This window comes from Microcaecilia unicolor, chromosome 9, assembly GCF_901765095.1.
Source record: "Microcaecilia unicolor chromosome 9, aMicUni1.1, whole genome shotgun sequence".
NCBI classification, from domain to species: domain Eukaryota; kingdom Metazoa; phylum Chordata; class Amphibia; order Gymnophiona; family Siphonopidae; genus Microcaecilia; species Microcaecilia unicolor.
In genome coordinates, this window is record NC_044039.1 from 39237335 (window position 1) to 39261672 (window position 24338).

Below are 24338 nucleotides of genomic sequence, written 5' to 3' on the forward strand. Positions count from 1 at the left end.
CTCAACTGCTAACCACAGTAACACACCAAAACACTGCCTAAAAGATTGCAACAGTACCAAACAGCAAAGCAAATTTCTTCATGACCAGTTACAACTAGAAAACCACCTCCACATCAACAACAGTTGGATTTTAATCAAATAATGCCTGTTTAAAAAGATAGGCTTTTAACTGCTTTCTGAATGTAAGTAAAGACAGTATGGAATGCAGATCAAAAGGCAAGGCATTCCGTAAAACTGGACCCCCCCACCATCCATAGCACCTTAACAGGAAATAAAGAAGAAATGGAGGAAGAGGAGAAAAAAAATGTACTGTTTATAACCAACAAACTTTTTAACACAGTAGCAAGACAGAGGGGATTCATTGGTAAGAGCTTTGTGAATCAATGTCAAGATCTTAAACTGAATTCTCAAAACTATGTAAATACATAACAGGAGAAATATGCTCAAACCGGAGATCCTACAAAAACGAGCAGTCACGCTTTGAGCAACCTGCAAAGCCCACAGAGAATACTGCGAGAGACCCAAAAGTCGCAAGTTCAAATAATCAAAAAGGGGAACATAAAACTGAAAAACTGCATGAAAGTTAGGAGGGCTTTTAAAAAATCCCATAAGCAACAAAGCACTAAGTTTGAAAAGAACTCTGTATTATAACCTTAAAATGCATCCATAATGAGATACAGAAATGCAAATCAATCCTTAAATACGGCATTTCTTTAACAATTGGAATCTGAGTGCCATCAAATTTAAAAGGAGAGGAACAAGAAAAAATTCTGAACCAGACCAAAAAGCAAAAAAAAGGACTTGTTTTGGCAAAATTCAAACTTTAATTGATCTTTAAGCCCAAGGCAAAAAGGGGCAATGGATTTAATTAATGATTACCAACTGATGAGAAAATTGAGATGGATCCATAAAGATTTTCAGTTATTGGTGCCGTCATTGCTGTTGACACAAATTGATTACTTTAACACTATTTACTTGGACTGCAGAAAAGCTGTGTTAAAAATAAACTGCAAACTATTCAGAATACAGCTATATGTTTGATTTTTTTCTCTTATCTAAAACACAGTCACTCCATATTTGATCTGTCTTCATTGGCTACCGTTTGAAGCTAGAGTATTGTTTAAATGCTACTGTATTTTATTTAAGATCTTACAAGATAATGCCTCATTATCTACACTCTCTAGTTCAACTTTCAATATCTAAATCCCACAGGCTGCGTGCATCGATTACATTCGATTTTCCAAGTTTTAAAGGAATGAGATCAAAGAGTATTTAATTCCATATGGGCACTTCAGCCTGCTAAACAATGGAAAAAAAAAACTTGCCTAACAAAATTCGCTTAACTCATGATTTGTGTCTCTTTAGGAAGAATTTAAACACTTTTCTTTATCAGATATAGGTTCAGGATATATGACTTTTCTCTGTTTTTTTGTCATCATTTTGGTAGATTTTTTTTTTAATTCAAGGTAAGGATACTCCACCTCTTAAATTATGTAAACCTCAGTGAAACACTTTTTGAGGTATTTTGCAGTATATAAGCACTGGATTATGTTATGTAAGAGAAAATAAAAATTGCAGGTCATTGGTATATAATCTATATCTCTCTCAAGCATTCCAACAGCTTTGCGAGTATTCCTCTGAAAGATCTAGATACTAAGAAACTTTCCTGGGCTTAGCATGGCAATAACCGACAGAAGGGTCTCCATGTGAAAGCGGGGAACCTACAGGAAGTTATTTACTCCCTTGAGATCTAAAATGGTCTGAAAGGACCCTCTCTTTTTGGGTACCGCAAAGTAGATGTAAGAGTGGCATGGGCTCAACTGCTCCCAAGGGGAGCCATATTGCAGTGAGCCTGAGAGCATGGCTTCTGAAACAGATTCTGCAAACTCCAGGGCACAGATGCTGCAGAAGACCTCCAAAACCCATTAGTCTGAGGTCACCCAGGCAAACATCCAGTTGAAGAGGCAGAGTCAACTGCCTACCTGCACCTCCAGACAGCAGGACCGCATCCCCTCATTGGGTATTTTTGGCAGAGGAAGGTCAACTATCCCTGCTCCTTCTCATCCCTAGAAAGGGGCCAACTCGTCTGAAATTTTGCTCCAGTCATTGAAGAGGAACCTTTCTGGCTTGAATGCAAGTGACCGTAGTCTCTAGAACGTGGTCTACACCAAAATGATTTAGATGGCCAAGTTTTATCCGATTCTCCCAGGTCACTGATTAGCCTCTCCATATCCTCTTAGAATAAAAGTTGCCCTTTGAAGAGGCGCATGCAGAGCGAGACAGACTCCACATCTATAAACTAACTGTACAGCTACAACCAGCACCGGGCATCTACTAACGCAGCCATTAAGCAGGCCAAAATCCTGATAAAGTCATTGAAGACATTAGCTACAAGGCCATGCCAGACTAGAGGAGAAGCTAGGAGCTGCTGAATCCAACACAGAAAGGCTCTTACCATATAACCTCCACAAATTGCCACCTGGACTCCTAATGAAAGGAACAAAAGGTCTGCTTAAGAAGCTGTACCACCTTCCTGTCAGGGACCTCCTTCAATGTTACCCTTCCTTGCATGGCTATGGTGTTAGTGGGGTTCCTCAGGGGTCTGTGCTAGGACCGCTGCTTTTTAAGATATTTATAAATGATTTAGAGATGGGAGTAACTAGCGAGGTAATTAAATTTGCTGATGACACAAAGTTATTCAAAGTCGTTAACTCGCGAGAGGATTGTGAAAAATTACAGAAGGACCTTACGAGACTGGGAGACTGGGCGGCTAGATGGCAGATGACGTTTAATGTGAGCAAGTGCAAGGTGATGCATGTGGGAAAAAAGAACCCGAATTATAGCTACGTCATGCAAGGTTCCACATTAGGAGTTATGCACCAAAAAAGGATCTGGGTGTCGTCGTCGATAATACACTGAAACCTTCTGCTAAGTGTGCTGCTGCGGCTCGGAAAGCAAATAGAATGTTGGGTATTATTAGGAAAGGTATGGAAAACAGGTGTGAGGATGTTATAATGCCGTTACATCGCTCCATGGTGCGTCCGCACCTTGAGTATTGTGTTCTATTCTGGTCGCCGCATCTCAAGAAAGATATAGTGGAACTGGAAAAGGTGTAGCGAAGGGCGACTAAAATGGTAGCGGGGATGGGACGACTTCCTTATGAAGAAAGACTAAGGAGGCTAGGGCTTTTCAGCTTGGAGAAGAGACGGCTGAGGGGAGACATGATAGAGGTATATAAAATAATGAGTAGAGTGGAACAGGTGGATGTAAAGTGTCTGTTCACGCTTTCCAAAAATACTAGGACTAGGGGGCATGCGATGAAATTACACTGTAGTAAATTTAAAACAAATCGGAGAAAATGTTTCTTCACCCAACGCGTAATTAAACTCTGGAATACGTTGCCGGAGAACGTGGTGAAGGAGGTTAGCTTGGCAGAGTTTAAAAAGGGGTTAGATGGTTTCCTAAAGGACAAGTCATTAAACCGCTACTAAATGGACTTGGGAAAAATCCACAATTCCAGGAATAACATGTATAGAATGTCTGTATGTTTGGGAAGTTTGCCAGGTGCCCTTGGCCTGGATTGGCCGCTGTCGCAGACAGGATGCTGGGCTCGATGGACCCTTGGTCTTTTCCCAGTGTTTGTTTGTTTTTACTGCAAATATCAAGGCGTCTACCTTAGGAAACACCAAGAGCTAATCGCAAATCTTTCTGAGGGAGGGGATTTAGCTTGTTCATAAAATTCTAGTACCCTTGACCACTAAAACAGGGGCCTCCTGAGAGCACCCTATGGAGAGGAAAGGCCTTGGTAAACATCCGAAGACACTCCAAGATTAGGCCTGCATCAAACTTCCCCTCTCAAGCCAAAGGCAACAAATTCTCTGACCCCTGGAAGAGAGGTAGTGTTCTCTGGAGAAAGAGTTTGGCACAGTTGGAGGTGAAGAGTGTATGGGTCTGTGTCAGCCGAGAACTCCGTGAAATACAGCCACTGAAGTGGTGAAGAAATAGCCCAGGCAAGAGAGCTGCTGCACCTTGGTTCACCCACTGCCATAGGGGCAGTCAGTGGTGACGACATCAGGGAGATGTTGCTATGCCGGCATCAATTATAGAAAAGCTTTCAGTAATGTCTCTTGATACAATCTGGCTGGTGATTTCAGACCTAGGTAAAACCTTAATTCCTGCTTTTAATGCTCTAACTTTGCAAGTTAAAGCCATGGAGGTTCAAGTAAGGTTACATGAGACTGAATCTGCTGAAATAAAATCTGATAAAATTGAATTGGTTGCAAGAACTGTTCAAAACCAAAACGTATACAGTCTACTTTGGTTGCTGATATATCTGCAATTCATCTTAAAATTGAAAATTTGGACAATACTCTCAGACGTCCTAATTTGAGAATTTTGAATTTTGCAAAAATATCTAGGCCTCTCAGTTAAAAAAAAAAAAAAAAGCTTTACTAACTACCGTATTTTTCGGACTATAGAGGAGGGAAATAGGAAAAAAAATTTGCTTTTTCCCTCCTCTAAAACCTAGGTGCTCCGGTGCGTCTTGTCCGAATCCCTCCCTCCAAGTTCGGGATCGCCCTCCCGGCCCTGTCACCACCTCTCCCCTTACTCACGCGATCTTCCCTGGTGGTCTAGTGACGTCAGGGCAGGAAAGAGCCCCCTCTTTCCTGCCCAGCGCGCTGCTCTCCATCCTCCTGTATGCATTGCTGCCTGACGGTCTCGGCGAGATTCAAAATGGCCGCCGAGAATTGAAGTCTTGGCGGCCATTTTGAATCTCGCCGAGACCGTCAGGCTGCATACAGGAAGATGGAGAGCAGCACGCTGGGCAGGAAAGAGGGGGCTCTTTCCTGCTCCGACGTCACTAGACCACCAGGGAAGATCACGTAAGGGGAGAAGTGGTGACAGGGCCGGGGGGAGGGCGATCCCGAACTCGGAGGGAGGGAGGGAGGGCGGTCGGCCTGCCAGCCAGCCAGCCAAATCTCTAGCTTCGGACTATAAGACGCACCCCCCATTTTCTTCCCAAATTTTGGGGGAAAAAAGTGCGTCTTATAGTCCGAAAAATACGGTATATATTGACGATATTACAAATTTATTTGAATGATTTGCCAATTATTGTAAGGTCTTAACTGGGGTTAAGTATGAAATAAGCCTCTGTATAGTATGCAGCGGTGTTAATTATAATAATTATTACACATTATCAGATTTTTCTCCTTTTCATTAAAACTCCTTTTTCTATTTTTGGATCCCTCTTTATCGTGCTTATGCTATGTAATGGTTTAGTATTAAATTATTCTTTTCTTTTTTTCTATTTGATGTAATTTATTTATTTATTTATTTATTTATTTATTTATTTAATTGCATTTGTATCCCACATTTTCCCACCTATTTGCGGGCTCAGTGTGGCTTACAATACATTGTAAATAATGGAAATACAGTTTGTTACATTACGATTATGGGTTACATTGTGAAAAGTTAAGAAGAGAAAATGTTAAATTCATAAATATATATATATTTTAAAGGAGTAATGAAACCTAGACTAATGTAGTCATTTGAGATCTTAGAAGAGCTTATGTTGGTCTTTTGTTCTGATGGATTCATGAAAGTAATAGACTGTTGGTGACAGACAAGTGATGCCAGCTTGTAAACAAATAAGCTTTCCATAATGCAAATGGGGGGGGGGGGGTGTCTTTTACTAAAGATTAGTTCACTTTATCTGCCACAGATGCCATTTTATTCCTATGGGCCTTGACACAGATGACATGTGCTAATCTTTAGTTAAAAAAAAAAAAACACCTTAATAGTTACTATCGAAGGTTAATATAAAATACAACACTTGAAAATATTGCATCTCTCATGAATCTAATTTTCAAATATTTTTGTTATGATATATTATCTGAAAACTGTTCGGCACTGGATAAAGTGACTTACTCTGGTCACACAGTCTGTGACAGAGCAAGAATTTATAACTTATGCCTCATACTTCTGTATTCCAACCACTAGACCACACCTCTTCCCAGAATGGATCATAAATTCACAAGCATACAGATTCAATAGCAATCTCAATAGCTGAGACCTACATAAAACCCATCAAGGACCAGAAAAGTTACTAATTAAGCCAACTGCCTTGGAAACCTGTCATGCCATTCTTTCACATACCTTGTCCAAGTCCAAGGTCACAAGAAACAAATCGTTCCTTGAGGTTTGGTGCAAACTCAGCAAAGGCAAAACCAAAACAAATACTACCAACAATAACACATACAAGTGTCAAAGTCAGAATGATTTTCTTCCAGTGATTCACTAATTACTAGACTTGATGACTAGTTCTGTAGATCAATTTGCTGGAAATCACTTTGCTAACCCCAGTTTCTCCAGGAGAAGCTGCTTCTTACATAATTTGGATTCCCAATATCAGGCAGGAAAGCTCCTCAGTCTTGTGACTGTACACTTTATTGGCATAATACACAAATACGGATTACCCTGGAAGCATATAAGAATGTTTATTGCATAGCAATGCTACAGAAGTGTTACACTTGTGGATATGATCTCTCCTCCTTTTGTATAGGAAACAGTGATGTGGAGCTCCCACCCCACATTGCACATTACAATATCACTCAGAAAGACATGAGTGCTAAGTCAATATAAAAAGTTATCAACAACTATCTGAAACGATGCAACATAGTGATCCTGACCTACCTACAGCCTTGAATAAACTGATTACCTAACATCAATTCAAGAATGGGCTAAACACAACAAACTTTGCCTGAACCTAAGTAAAACTGAGCTTCTCTGGGTCCCTAACAAAAGTGGATACATACCAGACATCAAAATCAGTTTTGGGAAGTACGAACTCCCCTTCAAATCACAAGTCAGGAAACTTGGAATACAGTTAGAGTCAACACTTACTCTGATTCCCCAAATCCAAGCAGCCTTCAAGAGCTGCTTCTACTATTTGGGACAGCTACGCTGCCTTACATCGAGAAGGTAAATCTTATCCCAGCTGTACATGCCATCATAACATCAAGACTGGATTACTGCAATGCACTATACAATGGTCTGACTACAAAGGGCCTGCACCAGCTCCAGTTGATTCAGAATGCAAGTGGCCTCATTGGCCACCTTTATCCAGCACACAATGGAGGCCACTAATGCCGCTTGGCCCTTCTGTGGACCATGGAAAAGGACGAACATGATCAGAGAGATAAGAGAAGTTTGTCTCTTGCAAATACTGAAGCAGCAGCAGCAGACATCTAGCTTATGGAATCTGAGTCTGCGCCCGGATCCAAAAAGGAGGGAAGACAAACCTCTCAATTCACATGGAAAGAAAGAAAGGGACTAAACAAATAGACACTGAGTCTTCCAAAAAGGATGCAGGTCCCAGCAAGACAGAACCTGAAGCTCCAATAATCTCCTGGCGAAAGCAACTGTCACCAAGATGACCATCTAAAATGTGAGATCCTTGAGCAAGGTCGCCCTCAGTGACTCAAAGGTCCCCGTCCCCGCCCCCCCCAAAGCACATTGAGCACCAGGTTCAAGTTCCAAGCAGAAAGGAATGGCCAAAAGTGGGGATGCAGAAGGGCAACCCCCTTGAGAAACTTACAGTGTCCTCTCTTGAGATGTCAAACATACATCTAGAACCTTGCCCCTGTAGCAAGAGACAGCCAGCTGCATCTTCAGGGAGTTAAGCACCAAGACCTAGTCAAACCCCTGCTACAAAAACATAATAGCCGCCATACTAGGTCAGACCAATGGTCCATCTAGCCCACTATCCTGTTTCCAACAGTGGCCAAAGCAGGTCACAATACCTGGCAGAAACCCAAATAGTTTCAACATTCAATGCTAAAAATCGCAGGGCAAGCAGTGGCTTCTCCATGTCTGTCTCAATAGCTGACAATGGACTTTTCCTCCAGGAGCAAGTCCAAACCTTTTTTAAACCCAGATACACTTACTGTATCCTTCAAAGAGTTCCAAAGCTTCACTAATTGTTTAGTGAAAAAATATTTCCTCCTATTTGTTTTAAAAGTATTTCCATGTAACTTCCTTGAGTGTACCCTAGTCTTTGTACTTTTTGAAAGAGTAAAAAAAAAAAACCCTGATTCACTTCTCATTCTACGTCACTCAGTATTTTGTAGACCTCAGTCATAACTCCCCTCAGCAGTCTTTTCCAAGCTGAAGAGCCCTAACCTGTTTAGCTTTTCCTTATATGAGAGGAGATTCATACCCTTTATCATTTTGGTTGCTCAACTTTGAATCTTTTCTAATTCTGCTATATCTTTTTTGAGATACAGCGACCAGAAGCTAAGCACCTCTGGGAGCTAGGCTTTCCAAAGGGAAAGGGAGCACTGTTGGCACCAATTCTCAAAAATCCTGCAGATCCATATAAGCAAAGACTTGTGGGGCTTGAGGAGAGTGACTATCACAAAGAACCCCAATCTCACCAAGTAACTCCTCTCAAGGGCCAGACCATAAGCCAGAAGGTATCTGGATCCTCCATCTACACCAGTCCTTGTCTGAGAAGCCCGCAGCCTCTGGGAAGAGGAAGAGGTGGCCCCTTGAGGTCTGTGAACCATGGCCCTCAAGGCTAATCTGGAACCACCAGGAGGACCAGGAATGGATGATGCACTATCCTCCAAAGGACCCTGCTAATCAAGAACTACAGGGACAAGATATAAAGGGACTACTCCCTGGGCCACTACTGTACTAAAGCATCAAACCCCACAAAATCTGCCTCCTTCCTGTGACTGAAGTGCTCTGTTGTAGCATTCCTCCTTAAGGCCAAAAGGTCACAAAATATAAAAGGGACTCCTCGCTGGGCCACTACTTTACTAAAGCATCAAACCCCACCAAACCTGCCTCCCTCCTGTGATTGAAGTGCTCTGCTTTAGCATTCCTCCTTAAGGCCAAAAGGTCGAATACTGGTAGACCCCTCCTGTTTAGGAAGAGCTGAAAGGCCACCTATCCCAGCTTCCATTCCCTTGGGTCCAACATCAAGCAGTTCAAAAAGGTTCGCTGGACATTTTCCTTTTTAGCTATGTGAATGGCCGAGAGCACTGAAAGGTTGGCCGGTGGGAAGCCGACAGAGGCCAGCTGCTGCTGCTGCCAGGACTACTGCTTGGCTCTTGGTACCCCTGTTGTTTATGTAAGCCTCTACCATGGCATTGTCCACCATCAGCCAGACCACTCTCCCCAGGGCAAGGGCACTTACCTTTCTGGTGTCCTGATCAGACCCAAGAGGCTTCTAGAAGGGACCAACACCCCTATATCACTCTGCCCAAGCAAATGAGCTCCCCAACCTAAGAGGCTTGTATTAGTAGCCATTACCACCCAGTCAGCTGGATCCAGCAGGATACCCCACAGGACGTGCCTGGGGCTGTTCTACCAGGCCGAGCTGAACCTCCCCCTGGTTAAAGGAGTGACTGCAGCTCAAAATCCTGAGAGGGGGCACTCAATGTAATAACATATCCAAATGAAGGGGGTTGATGTGGGCCTGAGCCCAGGGTACCACTTCCAGAGTCGCCACCGCCATGGACCCCAGAAGCTGATTTCAGGCTCGGGAAGCCTCCATGGAGGCACAGTTGTTTTTGTTCCTGTAACTTGTACATGTGTTCCTCCATGAGGAATACCTCCCCCCATGTTGTTTCGAACTGGACCCCAGGTACTCCAGGTTTTGATTTGGGGAAAGGTGGTTCTTGGCCCGACTGACAATCCATCCCAGACACTCAAACAGCTCGATCACCTGAGCCATGACCCTCTGGAATCCAACTCTGATTTGGTCCTTATGAGCCAGTCATCCAGATAAGAGTGGTCCCAAATGCTCTTGAAAATGCAACTGGGCTGCTACCATCACCTTGGAGAAGGTTTGAGGAGCTGTTGCCAGGCCAAAGAGAAGAGCCTGCCCAAAATACAGTTGTGTAGGAATCGCTTCTGGTCCACCCTGATGAGGATGTGAAGGCAAGCCTCTACAACAGGCCAAGGGAGGTCAGGAACTCACCCATGCAGACTGAGTGATAACTAAGTACAGTGTCAACTTTGAGGAGGGGCCAAAAGATGCCTCTCTTCCTTTGCATCATGAAATAGATGGAGAAGCAGCTCTGACCTTGCTCCAGTGGTAGCACCAGCACCACTGAGTCAAGGGTGAGTAAGTGCTGAATCATAATGGAGATGGCCTACAGCTTTACCACTGAACCACGGGGCGACACCATGAAGGTGCTGGGAATTGGCTGGGCAAAATCTAGGGCATAACCCCACCTCACCACCTCGAGAACTCACTAGTCTGAAGTGATAAGGGCCCGCTTGTGGCTGACGAGGGACAGTCTGAGCCAGCAAGGAGCCCAGTGTACCTTCATTGGGGACTTCTGGGACCCCTAACGGAACCAGGTACCCCTGTCTTTCTGGCCCTTTTGGATCCATGAAATGTGCCTGCAGACGGCCGACCGCTGGAGCCTGTCCAACTGAACCTGGCATCCCCTCCCGCAGCAAGGCTTTCTCACTGAGAACTGCTGAACCCACTTCTGGAATAACACTGGGAGCCTCCATGTTCTTGACTAGCCTCTCTAGATCCTCCCCAAAGAGCTAATGGCCTTTGAAGGGAAGCTGGCCCAGCTACCTCTTGGAAGCAGCATCAGCTGTTCAGTGGCAGAGACGGGGCCATTTCCTGGCCACCACCAGCATAAGGCCACTGATCAAGTCATACAGAACATCTGCCAAGAAGGCTGCTCCCAACTCCAAATGGGCCACCTCCAGGGCTCCAGGAACTGTTGCAGCCAGCACAACAAAGCTCTCTTCACGTACCCCATAGATGGTGGCCTGAAACCCTGCTATGGTGGAAAGTCATGCTTCATCTGCTGCTCCTCTTCCTTCTAGTGCCATCTCCCACTCTGTAGGATCTGGGGAGGATGAGGAGGAGAGACTCAGGACCTCAGTGATTTGAGTCAATAAGGCAGGAATGCTCCTCCTGCTGAAAGGGGTGGATCACCAAGGAATGCTCCTCGGAGAGGGCTTCGTCTGAAACAATGTCCTGCAAAGACTGGGAATCCGAGAGGTTTCCCCCACCCTCCAGACTGGCCCTCAGAGGTTGAAGCACCTCCTGCTGGAACCAGGTCATTCCTGTGCCTCTTAGCATCAGGGGAGGGGCCCCCTTGCAGGTCTCAGGAGGTGGTGCCCGAGTAGAATTAGCTGTCATGACCTGCGTAAAAAACAGGACCACAGTGCCAATCCAAGATAAAGGCCCAGAGCACGTAGAAAGAGCGTTTCCTGCAAAAGTCATGGGGATTCTTGGGTTCCAATGCTGAGACAGAAGCAGCCTCTGACGCCTCATAGGCAAGGTCCCCCAAACCTCCTAGGGCTGTTCCTTATGTCAGCGATGGCCCATCATACTGGGACAAAGGGTACCATAGCCACCGACTTCTACAAGCAATGCAGTACCAGTTTGCTGGCATGCCCGGCCATGTGGCTCCTGCAGTCCTCCTCTGGCTCTCTGTGTGGATTTCGGAACCTTTTTTATTTATTTTAAACTTGCTTTATTCCCCTGACAACAGGCAGCCCAGCCAACTTTTTTTTTTCTATCAGCTGTCTGATGCTGCCAGATGCACAGGGAGTGACCCATAACCACCACCCCCTTCCCTACCCCCCCCCCCCCCCAAAAAAAAAAAAAGGCAAGGGCTCCATAGGGACCATGCCTAATGCCACACCAAGTGATTACCCATGGGAAATGACTTGGAGTTATGCAGCCAAGCTCCACACTCTACCAGAGCTGGTCCATGGAGCAGACTTATGGTTTTTGTGCCATACTCATTTCTAACTTGCAAAATTGTAACATGTGGGATAACCTATGTGAAATCACACAGTTATGATCAAATAGTTGGGAAGCAAAAATTTAAAACAACCGCTTCAGATAAAGATGACATCAATCATACACAATGAAAATAAATTTAATGCCCCTCACTTCATTGCAGTGCATTACCATTATTGCAGGCATAACCTCTTCCCCTTACGCACGCACCATACACAAGACAAGACACTTATTAACAATTCTACACCTGTAGCTGTTCTTGGTCTTCCATGGTACTTCAAGCCTGAACTTTTCTCTTTTTAACTTGGTACTGTTAATCCAAAGCTTTTCTTCTTACCCATCCGCCTTGTTCAATAATGTAGTCCGCTGCTGCATCCTCCAGGTACGCGACTCCGAACTGCAACAGCATACTTAGTGGCTGCTGGCCACGCATCGTCAACTCCATCAGTAACAACTGAAGCAAAACCAGAGGCACCAAAACCTTTGACAGAATACAAGAGGCTCAGATTGAAATACACAAACAGCACATCACTCTGGTATACAGGATAAGGCACTTCTGTATTGTGCAGTTCATCACTATTTAGCATTCCTCAGTCAAATGGCAATCATTTCTGGATCAGAACAAGGCAATTTGAGGCTTCCAACTGAACAGAGAAAATCTCAATTATGCATTAGAGATTTGCTAACCAGCTGATTGCTACGCTGATCTATTTTAACGATGAAAAAAGATTTATAAAATTATGACATTGATATTCAATGGAATGTATCTGGGTAGGAGAGGCTCCTACCCAAATAAATCCAACTGACTGGGCTATACCTGAATTGGTAGTGGTACTTACTCAGACAGTGCCACTGAGGGGAGAAGTTATTAATGTGGGCTACCGTTAAGACATATTTTAAAGTTAACCCCAGCTATTAATAACTAGGTCTCAATGCATAAAATGCAATCTATGCTAAAACAGCATGAGTTAGTAGTAAAATAACACCCCCCCCCCTAAATATTCAGATAGGTTAACAGGCTGAATATCACTGGTACTTGGCTAAATCTTGGCAGCCACCCAAGGGTAGATATTCGGTACCTGGCTCCTAGATTGGTGCCAGTACCGAATACTCAGATTTAATTCAACTAACAGCAGCCAACATTTAAAGGGGGGGGAAAAAACACCACTTACCACTGCCAGCTGAATACAGACCACATATTTTTTATGTTTTGTGCTTTCAGAAACAAATTTGGTATATATGGAAAAATTATGTTCTTACCTGATAATTTTCTTTCCTTTAATTATACCAGACCAGTCCAGACTAATGGGTTATTTCCATCTACCAGCAGAAGGAAACAGAGAAAATAGCTCCAAGTAAACCGCCCCTTAAGGGTATCGTGCAGCCTGGAATGTTCAGTATTTCGAATAGCCAAGCAATAGTGCTCTGAAGTCTAGAAGAAAACACAGTTAATACCAAACTCTAGGAGCCAATATGCAGAACCTCACTGTTCCTGCTTGGCCAAAGGCAACTGCAACCTCCTCTCACAGTAAAGTAAGCAGGAGGGAATGGTCCATACTGAGCTTGCTCAAACACAGAGATCTACCCCTAAATCCATGGAAAGAACTCTGTGATGCCGAGTAACAGGAGTCATATAGAGCTGGCACAACAACAAGTGGCAGGAGACTGAATAGAGAAGATGAAGTAGGCAGTGCTGTAGGACATCCCACTGTATTGAAGCGTCGTGGAACAGCCAGGGATACCTAAAGGAAACAACACTCTGACAGACTTTAGCCTGGGAGGGCATCTGGACTGGTCTGGTATGATTAAAAGAAAGAAAATTATCAGGTAAGAACATAATTTTTCCTTCCTTGTCATCTATACCAGACCAGTCCAGACTAATGGGATGTAGCAAAGCAGTTTCCCAAAGAGGGGGGGAGAAAAGAAGAATGCAGAAGGTTGAAAAATCAACAAAGCTATACACAGCAAAAAACGATTCGAATATCCGAACCACCAGGCTACCAAAGCCGTAGGACGTAAAACAAACGTCCTAAGCAAAAGAAAAATTACGTACCCCTGTCGAGTCCACTATGGTCGGATGAAGCGACCCTAACAAGTACTAGGAGTACACAACCCTAACAGTGCGCCACACTTCATAGAAGAAAGGAAGCAAGGCCCAGGAACCACCCAGACCCGCGCCTAGTGAGAGAATCAAACTCCACAAAACAAGAAGAAACTCCAGAGTCAAGAGAACCAACTAACTGGAGCACTAGTCTCTCCAGGAGAACCATGAAGAAAAGGGCAGCAGCATACCAGGGTACAACCGTAGAAAGAGTACTTCTCAACCAGCTCGCTCTGGACTTAGGGATGAAAGAACAGAGCCAAGAGAACAAAAGGAGACAAAATTAGAGTCAAGAGCCATATTGTGGAGAAAAGACCCCCAAGGTGCCAAGCAGCCACAAAAGGAGCAAAGACTAATTCAAACTCCAGCAATGGAGAAGCTTCTCGCCAGCCACCAAGAGGCTACGGCAAGAAAAGGTGAAACAGGAATGGTGGCTAACAGGAGACAAGACAGCCTTGTCTACTACTACTACTACTTAGCATGCCACAACTGCTGAAAAGTTACTGTATCCAACCCGCAGAAAAAAGCTGGGGTTGACCAACAAGGTGAAACAGTGCCCAACAGGCAAAGGTGAAAATATGCTTCACAGTCAGAGACTGAACTGTGCTCAAGGGACAGAAAAGAAGCTGCACTCATCAGGCAGGCAGAGAAGGATCTGTGCTCAATGAGAACAAACGGAGTTGCACTCAAAGCACACAAACTGAGCCACGCACCACGGGCAGAGAAAGAGTTGCACACCTCTGGCAAAGATAGAAATGCCATGAACAAGCAGAGACGAAGTTGAGAACAACAGAGGATGAGAGGTGCCCCACTGAAAGAGCTGGATGTTAGCGGTAACTGCAGAACTGAAGCTGCAGTAGAAATAGCAATGGAACTGTGTATAAAACGCAGACAAGGAGCTGCTTTCCACACGCAAACAAGGAGCTGCGCTCCACACGCCAGCAAGGAGCTATGCTTCCTAGGCAGACATGAAGCTGTATAGCACCTGCAGTCACAGAGCTGTGCTCCACTTCACCCAATTTGCAGAGAAGAGTTGTGCTAAACATACAGAGATGGAGCTACACTCAACAGGCAGTGGAGCTGCACTCTGCATGCAGACAGGGAGCTATGTTCCATACGGAAAGAGAGAGAGCTGCATGCCACACTCTGCATGCAGACAAGGAGCTGCATTCCACAGGCAGAGAAGAAAGGTTGCAGAATAAGCAGCGAAGGAACTTCACTCAACATGCCATGATAGAGCTGTCCTCAACATACAGCAATGGAACTAAAGCCAACCTGGAACTGTGGAACTGTGCCTAACATGGAACGGTGGAACTGCATGGAATAATGAAGCCACGCTCAACATACAGCGATGGAGCCGTGCTTAAATGTAGCGATGGAGCCGTGCTCATCAAGCAGCGATGGAGCCGTGCTTAAATGTAGCGATGGAGCCGTGCTCATCAAGCAGCGATGGAGCCATGCTCATCAAGCAGCGATGGAGCCGTGCTCAACATGCAGCGATGGAGCCGTGCTCAACATGCAGCGATGGAGCTGTGCTCAACAAGCAAAATGCATAGATGGAGTCCCGGGAAACAGCCAGAGAAGAAGGTGCTGGCAGGAGGTCAACAGGAAAGGAGCACAACTTGTGTAAATGCAGACCTGGCGCTGCACTCCCCTGGCCCAGAGGGACTAAAACTGCAAGAAGAGAAAGCCCCGTGCCCCAAGAGACACTCTCGGCCCTCAAGTGGTCTCTGAGCCACAATGACCGCCCTCCTAGGCAACCGATACAGAGCAGCACGGAGCTGGAATCCTCAGACCATAGGGAGCAAAATGCAGCCGCAAGGCAGTGAGGAAGAAACAACTCTCGCCAGGCCAGGAACAAAGAGGAAGCTGGCCACTAACACCAAAATGAGGAAAAAACAGCTAAGGGAGAGTCAAACTACACACCTAGAACAGAGCCACTTCGCTGCAGAAAAGTAGAGAAAAGCACTGAGCTAAGAGGCGATAATCCAGATGCACAGCAATAGATCTGCTCAGTAGGAAAGAACTACGCCCCTTACAGAAAAAGGAAGGAGTGCCAAATGTGCCAGGAGAGAGGCGCCTGAAACTAGAAAATGCAAAATCCGCCTGTGTCAGGCTAAACCTCCTGCCGGAAAGCAAGGGAAGCAAGGAAGAGCTGTGGCAAACTAGTCCTAAAAAGGCACATTGCCGTAAAGAGACAATGAACTGAGTCCAAGCAAAAGACTGGCAAGAATGGCGTTCCCTAGGGTACTCAGAAGAGGGATCTGAGCTAGCAGTTGCACACCAAGAGCGACTCAGACCCCCGCCAGAAGGAAAGTACCCTGAAGACAAAGCAGAGCAGACAGGAGGGATCCATGGGGACAAGAGAACCAGAACCTCCCTAAGGAAGGGAGGAAAAGCTGCTGCCAAAACAAGAATCAAATAGCAGGGGTGTCTCAAGCAAGATGCCAGAAGCAGCAGAGACCGGACGGTCTGAAAAAGAACTGACCAACAGCCGTGTAAGGCTTACAGGAATGAAAAAATAGCCCTGCACTAAAAAGACCGAGCCTGCAGCCAAACAGAGCCAGCGAGAGACTTCCCCCACTTTGGAAATGGCAGATTAAGACCTCCGAACCGCAAAGGTACAAGTTCCAGCAACGGGGCCGCCCTCTAGGACCATGAAGAGGAGAAAAACAACTGAGTTTTGTGCCGTGCCCCACAAAAAATATCAAAGGAACTGGTACCAGCTCAGAAGGGTCCAAGATCAGAATCAGATGCCGGACAGCAAAATTCAAAGAAACTTCGCAAGCGGCCCCCTAGAATACATTGCCAAAGGTGGGAAAATAATCCGCCCTGACCCAACTATTTGTTTATAAAAGAAAAAAAGGAAACTGTTTTTTTTCCCTCCTTTTCTGCCTCTGAGGTAAACCTTTATTAATTTCTGTCACTAGTGAAGAAGGTTGTTTAAAGAAACAAAAAAAAGAAGAAACAACTTTGTTTTTCCTTCTTTCTCTTGCCTGTTATTCTTTTTTTTTGTTTGTTTGTTTCTTTTTCCCTCCTTTTCTGCCTCTGAGGTAAACCTTTTTTAATTCCTGTCTCTAGTGAAGAAGGTTGTTTAAAGAAACAAAAAAAAAAGAAAAAGAAGAACAGGCAAGAGAAAGAAGGAAAAACAAAGTTGTTTCTTTTTTTTTGTTTGTTTCTTTAAACAACCTTCTTCACTAGAGACAGGAATTAAAAAAGGTTTACCTCAGAGGCAGAAAAGGAGGGAAAAAGTTTCCTTTTTCATAAACAACCTTCTTCACTAGTGACAGAAATTAATAAAGGTTTACCTCAGAGGCAGAAAAGGAGGGAAAAAAACAAAGTTTCCTTTTTTTCTTTTATAAACAACCTTCTTCACTAGTGACAGGAATAAATAAAGGCTTACCTCAGAAGCAGAAATTCAGATATACTTATCACCACAGAAGAGAAGAACCCCCCCCCCCCCCAAAAGGAGAGACAAGTTACTCCATGCCACAATCAATCAACCACCACCCTGCTATAAAGGCAGCCAGGGGAGGACGGGGAGGGGAGGGAACCAGGTTCACTGGATATCACCCTAGCTGGCAGATGAGGAGCTCAGGACCACTGAGTATCATCTAAAACTAGCCCCAACACGGCTACCAGCACACCCCTGGCTCCACTGTCACAAGAAGAATCTGGGACAGGAGCTACCAGCCAGCAACCCAGAGCAGCTGCACGATCTGTCCATCATCTGCTAGGAGACATAGAAAAAAAAACAACTGAACATTCCAGGCTGCATGATACCCTTAAGGGGCAGTTTACTTAGAATTATTTTCTCTGTCTCCTTCCACTGGTAGATGGATATAACCCATTAGTGTGGCGTGGTCTGGCACTTTGATAGACTCCATGTTGCCTATTATAAAGATATATGTGGTTTTAACATAATCCGCCCTGACCCAACTATTTAAACAAGGAATAGGCAACACCGCTTTGCCAAGTCATCAGTAACTCTAACCAGATATTTCACAAACAGATATTCATAACAAACCACTTCCCTTAAATTACTCCTCGGAAAATTCTGCGCACACACACAAAAAAGAAATTCTGGTGAGAATATTTTAAAATTCTACAGACTATTTGTTCATTTAACACAATATCATCACTGTCTTCCTCTCCCTCCCTTCTCTCTTCCCCCACCCCAGGTGCAACCCCCAAGTGTTCTGCTTACCCTGAACCTTGCTCTCTACCTTCCAGACTGACCCCATTCATTCCAGTTCTCATTCCCCACCCTACCCTACCCCTAGTAAGACTACAAGCTTTTTCTCCTCCAGCCCCTCAGGAAGATTCCCAGATTTCTCTAAACAACCTCCAATGATTCGCCCCTCTTCAGCTATTTCATCTCTCCTACACCTCCAGTAACACACCTAGCTTTCTCCCTCCCTTCCCTCAGCAAGTCCACCACTTCTGTCCCCATCTTCTCTCGCTACAAGACCCCTCAACCCCTATCATGGTCTCCCCCTGCCAAACAGGTTCCAGCAGACCTCCCTTATTCTTTTCGGTCCAGCGAAATCCATCCACTGAAGTCTCTTATCTTCCCAGCAACCATGCTCTTTCACCTCCCTTCAGCCCACGTGACCCATAGCTGTTCCTGATTCCTGTGCCAAATTCTGCAGAGCAAATGAAAAATTATGTCATGGGGGGGGGGGGGGGGGGGGTACATTGGGTGTAAGGGTAAGGAGAGAAAGCGAAAGCTACATACCTGTAGAAGGTATTCTCCGAGGACAGCAGGCTGATTGTTCTCACTGATGTAGTCACTGATGGGTGACGTCCAACGGCAGTCCAGGACCGGAAAATCTTCCCTAGCAACAAAAGTTTGCTAGCCTCGCGCTTCCGTGCACACCGCGCATGCGCGGCCGTCTTCCCGCCCGAACACGAGCGTGCTTGTCAGTCCAGTACATAGCTACGGTAAGGGAAGACACAACTCTGAAGGGGAGGTGGGCGGGATTGTGAGAACAATCAGCCTGCTGTCCTCGGAGAATACCTTCTACAGGTATGTAGCTTTCGCTTTCTCCGAGGACAAGCAGGCTGCTTGTTCTCACTGATGGGGTATCCCTAGCCCCCAGGCTCACTCAAAACAATAAACATGGTCAATTGGGCTTCGCAACGGCAAGAACATAACTGAGATTGACCTAACATATTAACAACTAACAGAGAGTGCAACCTGGAACAGAATAAAAATGGGCCTAGGGGGGAGGAGTTGGATTCTAAACTCCAAACAGGTTCTGTAAAACCGACTGCCCAAACCGACTGTCGCGTTGGGTATCCTGCTGAAGGCAGTAATGAGATGTGAATGTGTGGACAGACGACCACGTCGCAGCCTTGCAAATCTCTTCAATAGAGGCTGACTTCAAGTGAGCCACTGACGCAGCCATGGCTCTAACATTATGAGCCGTGACATGACCCTCAAGAGTCAGCCCAGCCTGGGCGTAAGTGAAGGAAATGCAATCTGCTAGCCAATTAAATATGGTGCGTTTCCCTACAGCCACACCCCTCTTGTTGGGATCAAAAGAAACAAACAATTGGGCGGACTGTCTGTGGGGGCTTGTCCGCTCCAGATAGAAGGCCAATGCTCTTTTGCAGTCCAATGTGTGCAGTTTATGCTCAGCAGGGCGGGTATGAGGACGGGGAAAGAATGTTGGCAAGACAATTGACTGGTTCAGATGGAACTCCGACACCACCTTTGGCAAGAACTTAGGGTGAGTGCGAAGGACTACTCTGTTATGATGAAATTTGGTATAAGGAGCATGAGCTACTAAGGCTTGAAGCTCACTGACTCTGCATGCTGAAGTAACTGCCACCAAGAAAACGACCTTCCAGGTCAAGTACTTCAGATGGCAGGAATTCAGTGGCTCAAAAGGAGGTTTCATCAGCTGGGTGAGAACGATGTTGAGATCCCATGACACAGTAGGAGGTTTGATAGGGGGCTTTGACAAAAGCAAACCTCTCATAAAGCGAACTAAAGGCTGTCCAGAAATCGGCTTACCCTCTAAACGGTAATGATAAGCACTGATAGTACTAAGATGAACCCTTACAGAGTTGGTCTTAAGACCAGACTCAGATAAGTGTAGAAGGTATTCAAGCAGGGTCTGTGTAGGACAAGAGCGAGGATCTAGGGCCTTGCTGTCACACCAGACGGTAAACCTCCTCCATAGAAAGAAGTAACTCTTTTTAGTGGAATCTTTCCTGAAAGCAAGCAAGACTCGGGAGACACCCTCCGAGAGACCCAAGGAGGAAAAGTCTACGCTCTCAACATCCAAGCCGTGAGGGCCAGGGACTGGAGGTTGGGATGCAGAAGCGCCCCCTCGTTCTGAGTGATGAGGGTTGGAAAACAGTCCAATCTCCACGGTTCTTCAGAGGACAACTCCAGAAGAAGAGGGAAACAAATCTGACGGGGCCAGAAAGGAGCAATCATGGTTCCGCGGTCTTGCTTGAGTTTCAGCAAAGTCTTCCCCACCAAAGGTATGGGAGGATATGCGTACAGGAGGCCCATTCCCCAATGAAGGAGAAAGGCATCCGACGCTAGTCTGCCGTGGGCCTGAAGTCTGGAACAGAACTGAGGGACCTTGTGATTGATCTGAGTGGCAAAAAGATCTATCAAGGGGGTGCCCCACGCTTGAAAGATCTTGCGTACTACTCTCGAGTTGAGAGACCACTCGTGAGGTTGCATGATCCTGCTCAACCTGTCGGCCAGACTGTTGTTTACGCCTGCCAGATACGTGGCTTGAAGAAACATGCCGTTCCGGCGAGCCCAAAGCCACATTCTGACAGCCTCCTGACACAGGGGGCGAGAACCGGTGCCCCCTGCTTGTTGATATAATACATGGCAACCTGATTGTCTGTCTGAATTTGAATAATTTGATTGCACAACCGATTCTTGAAAGCCTTTAGAGAGTTCCAGACCACTCGTAGCTCCAGGAGATTGATCTGAAAACCGGTTTCCTGGAGGGACCAATTCCCTTGGGTGTGAAGCCCATCGACATGAGCTCCCCAACCCAGGAGAGATGCATCTGTCGTCAGCACTTTTTGTGGCTGAGAAATTTGGAAGGGACATCCCAGGGTCAAATTGGATCGAATTGTCCACCAATGCAGGGATTTGAGAAATTCTGTGGACAGTAGGATGACATCCTCTAGATCCCCTGTGGCCTGAAACCACTGGGAAGCTAGGGTCCATTGAGCTGATCTCATGTGAAGACGGGCCATGGAAGTCACATGAACTGTGGAGGCCATGTGGCCGAGCAATCTCAACATCTGCCGAGCTGTGATCTGCTGAGATGCCCGTACCCAAGAGACGAGAGCTAAAAGATTGTTGGCTCTCGGCTCGGGAAGGTAGGCCCGAGCCATCTGGGAGTCCAGCAGAGCTCCTATGAATTCTAGTCTTTGAACTGGAAGAAGGTGGGACTTTGGTTAATTTATCACAAGCCCTAGCAGCTCCAGGAGTTGAATAGTCATCTGCATTGACTGTAGAGCTCCTGCCTCTGAGGTGTTCTTCACCAACCAATCGTTGAGATAAGGGAACACATGCACTCCCAGTCTGCGAAGAGACGCCGCTACTACAGCCAGGCATTTCGTGAACACTCTGGGCGCAGAGGCGAGACCAAAGGGTAGCACACAATACTGAAAGTGCCGTGTTCCCAGACGGAATCGCAGATACTGCCTGTGAGCTGGCAATATCGGGATGTGAGTGTAGGCGTCCTTTAAGTCCAGAGAGCATAGCCAATCGTTTTCCTGAGTCATGGGAAGAAGGGTGCCCAGGGAAAGCATCCTGAACTTTTCTCGGACCAGATATTTGTTCAGGCCCCTTAGGTCTAGGATGGGACGCATCCCCCCTGTTTTCTTTTCCACAAGGAAGTACCTGGAATAGAATCTCAGCCCTTCTTGCCCCGGTGGCACGGGCTCAACCGCATTGGCGCTGAGAAGGGCAGAGAGTTCCTCTGCAAAACCTGCTTGTGCTGGAAGCTGAAAGATTGAGCTCCCGGTGGGCAATTTGGAGGTTTTGATATCAAATTGAGGGAGTATCCCAGCCGGACTATTTGAAGAACCCACCGATCGGAGGTTACAAGAGGCCACCTTCAGTGAAAAAAACTTTAACCCCCCTCCGACCGGCAGATCGTCTGGCACAGATACTTTTATCTCGGCTATGCTCTGCTGGAGCCAGTCAACAGCCTGTCCCTTGCTTTTGCTGGGGAGCCGCAGGGGCCTGAGGAGGCGCACGCTGTTGACGTGAACGAGCGCGCTGGGGCTTAGCCTGAGCAGGCTGTCTGGAAGGTGGATTGTAACTGCACTTATTATAAGCGTAGGGAGCAGTCCTCCTACCCCCCAAAAAACGTCTACCAGTTGAGGTAGATGCTGAAGACGCCCGGGTGGGAGAGCTTGTCGTAAGCGGTATCCCGCTGGTGGAGCTGATCTACCACCCGTTTGACTTTCTCACCAAAAATATTATCCCCCCGGCAAGGAGCATCCATAACACGCTTTTGGACTCTACTGTCTAGGTCAGTGGCACGCAGCCATGAGAGTCTGCACATCACTATACCTTGAGCGGCAGCCCTGGATGCAACATCAAAAGTATCGTGAGCACCCCTGGACAGTAATTTACGACACGCCTTCAGCTGCCTGACCACCTCCTGAAATGGCTTGGCCTGCTCCTGCGGGAGCTGATCAACCAAACCCGCCAACTGCCTCACATTATTCCGCAAGTGGATGCTCGTGTAGAGCTGGTAAGACTGAATCTTAGACACGAGCATAGCAGAATGATAGGCCTTCCTCCCAAAAGAATCCATAGTTCTAGATTCACGCCCCGGGGGCGCCGAAGCGTAATCCCTAGAACTCTTGGTCTTCTTAAGGGCCAAATCCACAACTCCAGAGTCATGAGGCAACTGAGTCTTCATCAACTCTGGATCCCCGTGGATTCGGTACTGGGACTCAATCTTCTTGGGAATGTGGGGATTAGTTAATGGATGCGTCCAGTTCATCAACAATGTATGCTACAGGACATTATGCAGAGGAACAGTGGCCGATTCTTTAGGAGGGGATGGATAGTCCAGGATCTCGAACATCTCAGCCCTGGGCTCATCCACAGTCTCCACCGGGAAGGGAATGGCCGTAGACATTTCCCGGACAAAAGATGAAAAGGAAAGGCTCTCCGGGGGAGAAAGCTTCCTCTGGGGCGAGGGAGTAGGGTCAGAGAGCAGACCACAAGACTCCTCGACCGAGAAGTACCTGGTATCCGCCTCTGCTTCCCATGAGCCCTCCTCTGCGGAGTCAGACATGAGTTCATGAACTTCAGTCCGAAGCCTAGCCCGTCTCGCCTCCAAGGACCGATGTCCATCGTGGTGTCGTCAAGAGGAAGACTCCCGCGCCAGAGGCAATGAAGCTCCCTCCATCGATGATGGCGGGGAATCAGCCTGGGTGGCACTCGTCCCCGGCACCGCAAGCGGTACTGGAGTTGGAGACCGCACCACGGGTGATGAGCCAGCCGCCGCCTCCCTCGACAGCACCGGCGGCGCATGCACCGACGGTGTCGAAAAAGACAGTACCGGCGGTGCAAGCACCGAAGGTACCGGAGATGGGCGCAACAGCTCCCCCAGAATCTCTGGGAGAACGGCTCGGAGGCTCTCGTTGAGAATGGCTGTAGAAAAAGGCAAAGGCGCCGGGTACATCTCCTGAATAGAGAGCAAGCGGTCCCTCCGGCATCGGTGCTTCTCGGGTGCCGATTCTTTTGGCACCCCGGAGCTCTCGGCACCGTGTCGGGATGGTGACCGATGCTGATGCTTCTTGGCCTTAGCTCGGTACCGGTACCTCCCGGTGCCGAAGAGGAGGACATCGAATCCAAACGACTCCTCGGGGCCAGATCCGAAGAAGGTCAGTCCCGGTGGGCCTGCACAGCAGGAGTCCTCGAGGCAGGTGGAGACCCACTCGATGGCTCACTGCTACCAGCATGGGGTCTCTGGACAGCCATTACCTGTGCTCCGGAGAACAATGCACCCTCCGATGCCCTCGGTACCGCTGGCTCCGTCGACGTCGAAGGACCGGACCAGGCTCCGAACAAGACGTTCCACTGAGCCAAACGCACCGCCTGAGTCCGCTTCTTCAACTGGAGACACTGAAGACAGGCGTCAGGTCGATGACTCTCACCTAGGCACCGAAGACACGAAGCGTGTCTGTCAGTAAGGGAGATGGTCAGGCTGCACCGCATGCACCTTTTGAAGCTGCTGGTAGGCTTCGAGGACATGGGCAGAAAAATCGCGCCGGTGAGGTCAAACGCAATGGTGCCTAAAAAAAAGGCACCTAAAAAGAAAAAGACCCGAACGGGCAGCCCAAAATGGCTGCGAGCAAAAAAAGAAAGGACACTTAAGGGGAAAAACTAAGAAAACTAAGGGTTTTTCTTTTGTTTTGTTTTTCTTTTTTTTAAAC

The 24338-nt window shown here is 46.7% G+C and overlaps 1 protein-coding gene across 6 annotated transcripts in view; it reads right to left on the reverse strand.

Annotated features, from left to right (window-relative positions):
* BCL2L13 (BCL2 like 13) overlaps positions 1-24338 on the reverse strand; it is a 104375-nt gene that overhangs the window by 21976 nt on the left and 58061 nt on the right. For all 6 annotated transcript variants that reach the window (XM_030215110.1, XM_030215114.1, XM_030215112.1 and 3 more), the window contains exon 6: positions 12126-12269. In XM_030215110.1, coding sequence (XP_030070970.1) covers positions 12126-12269 — 144 coding nt within the window. The remainder of the gene's footprint in view (positions 1-12125; positions 12270-24338) is intronic.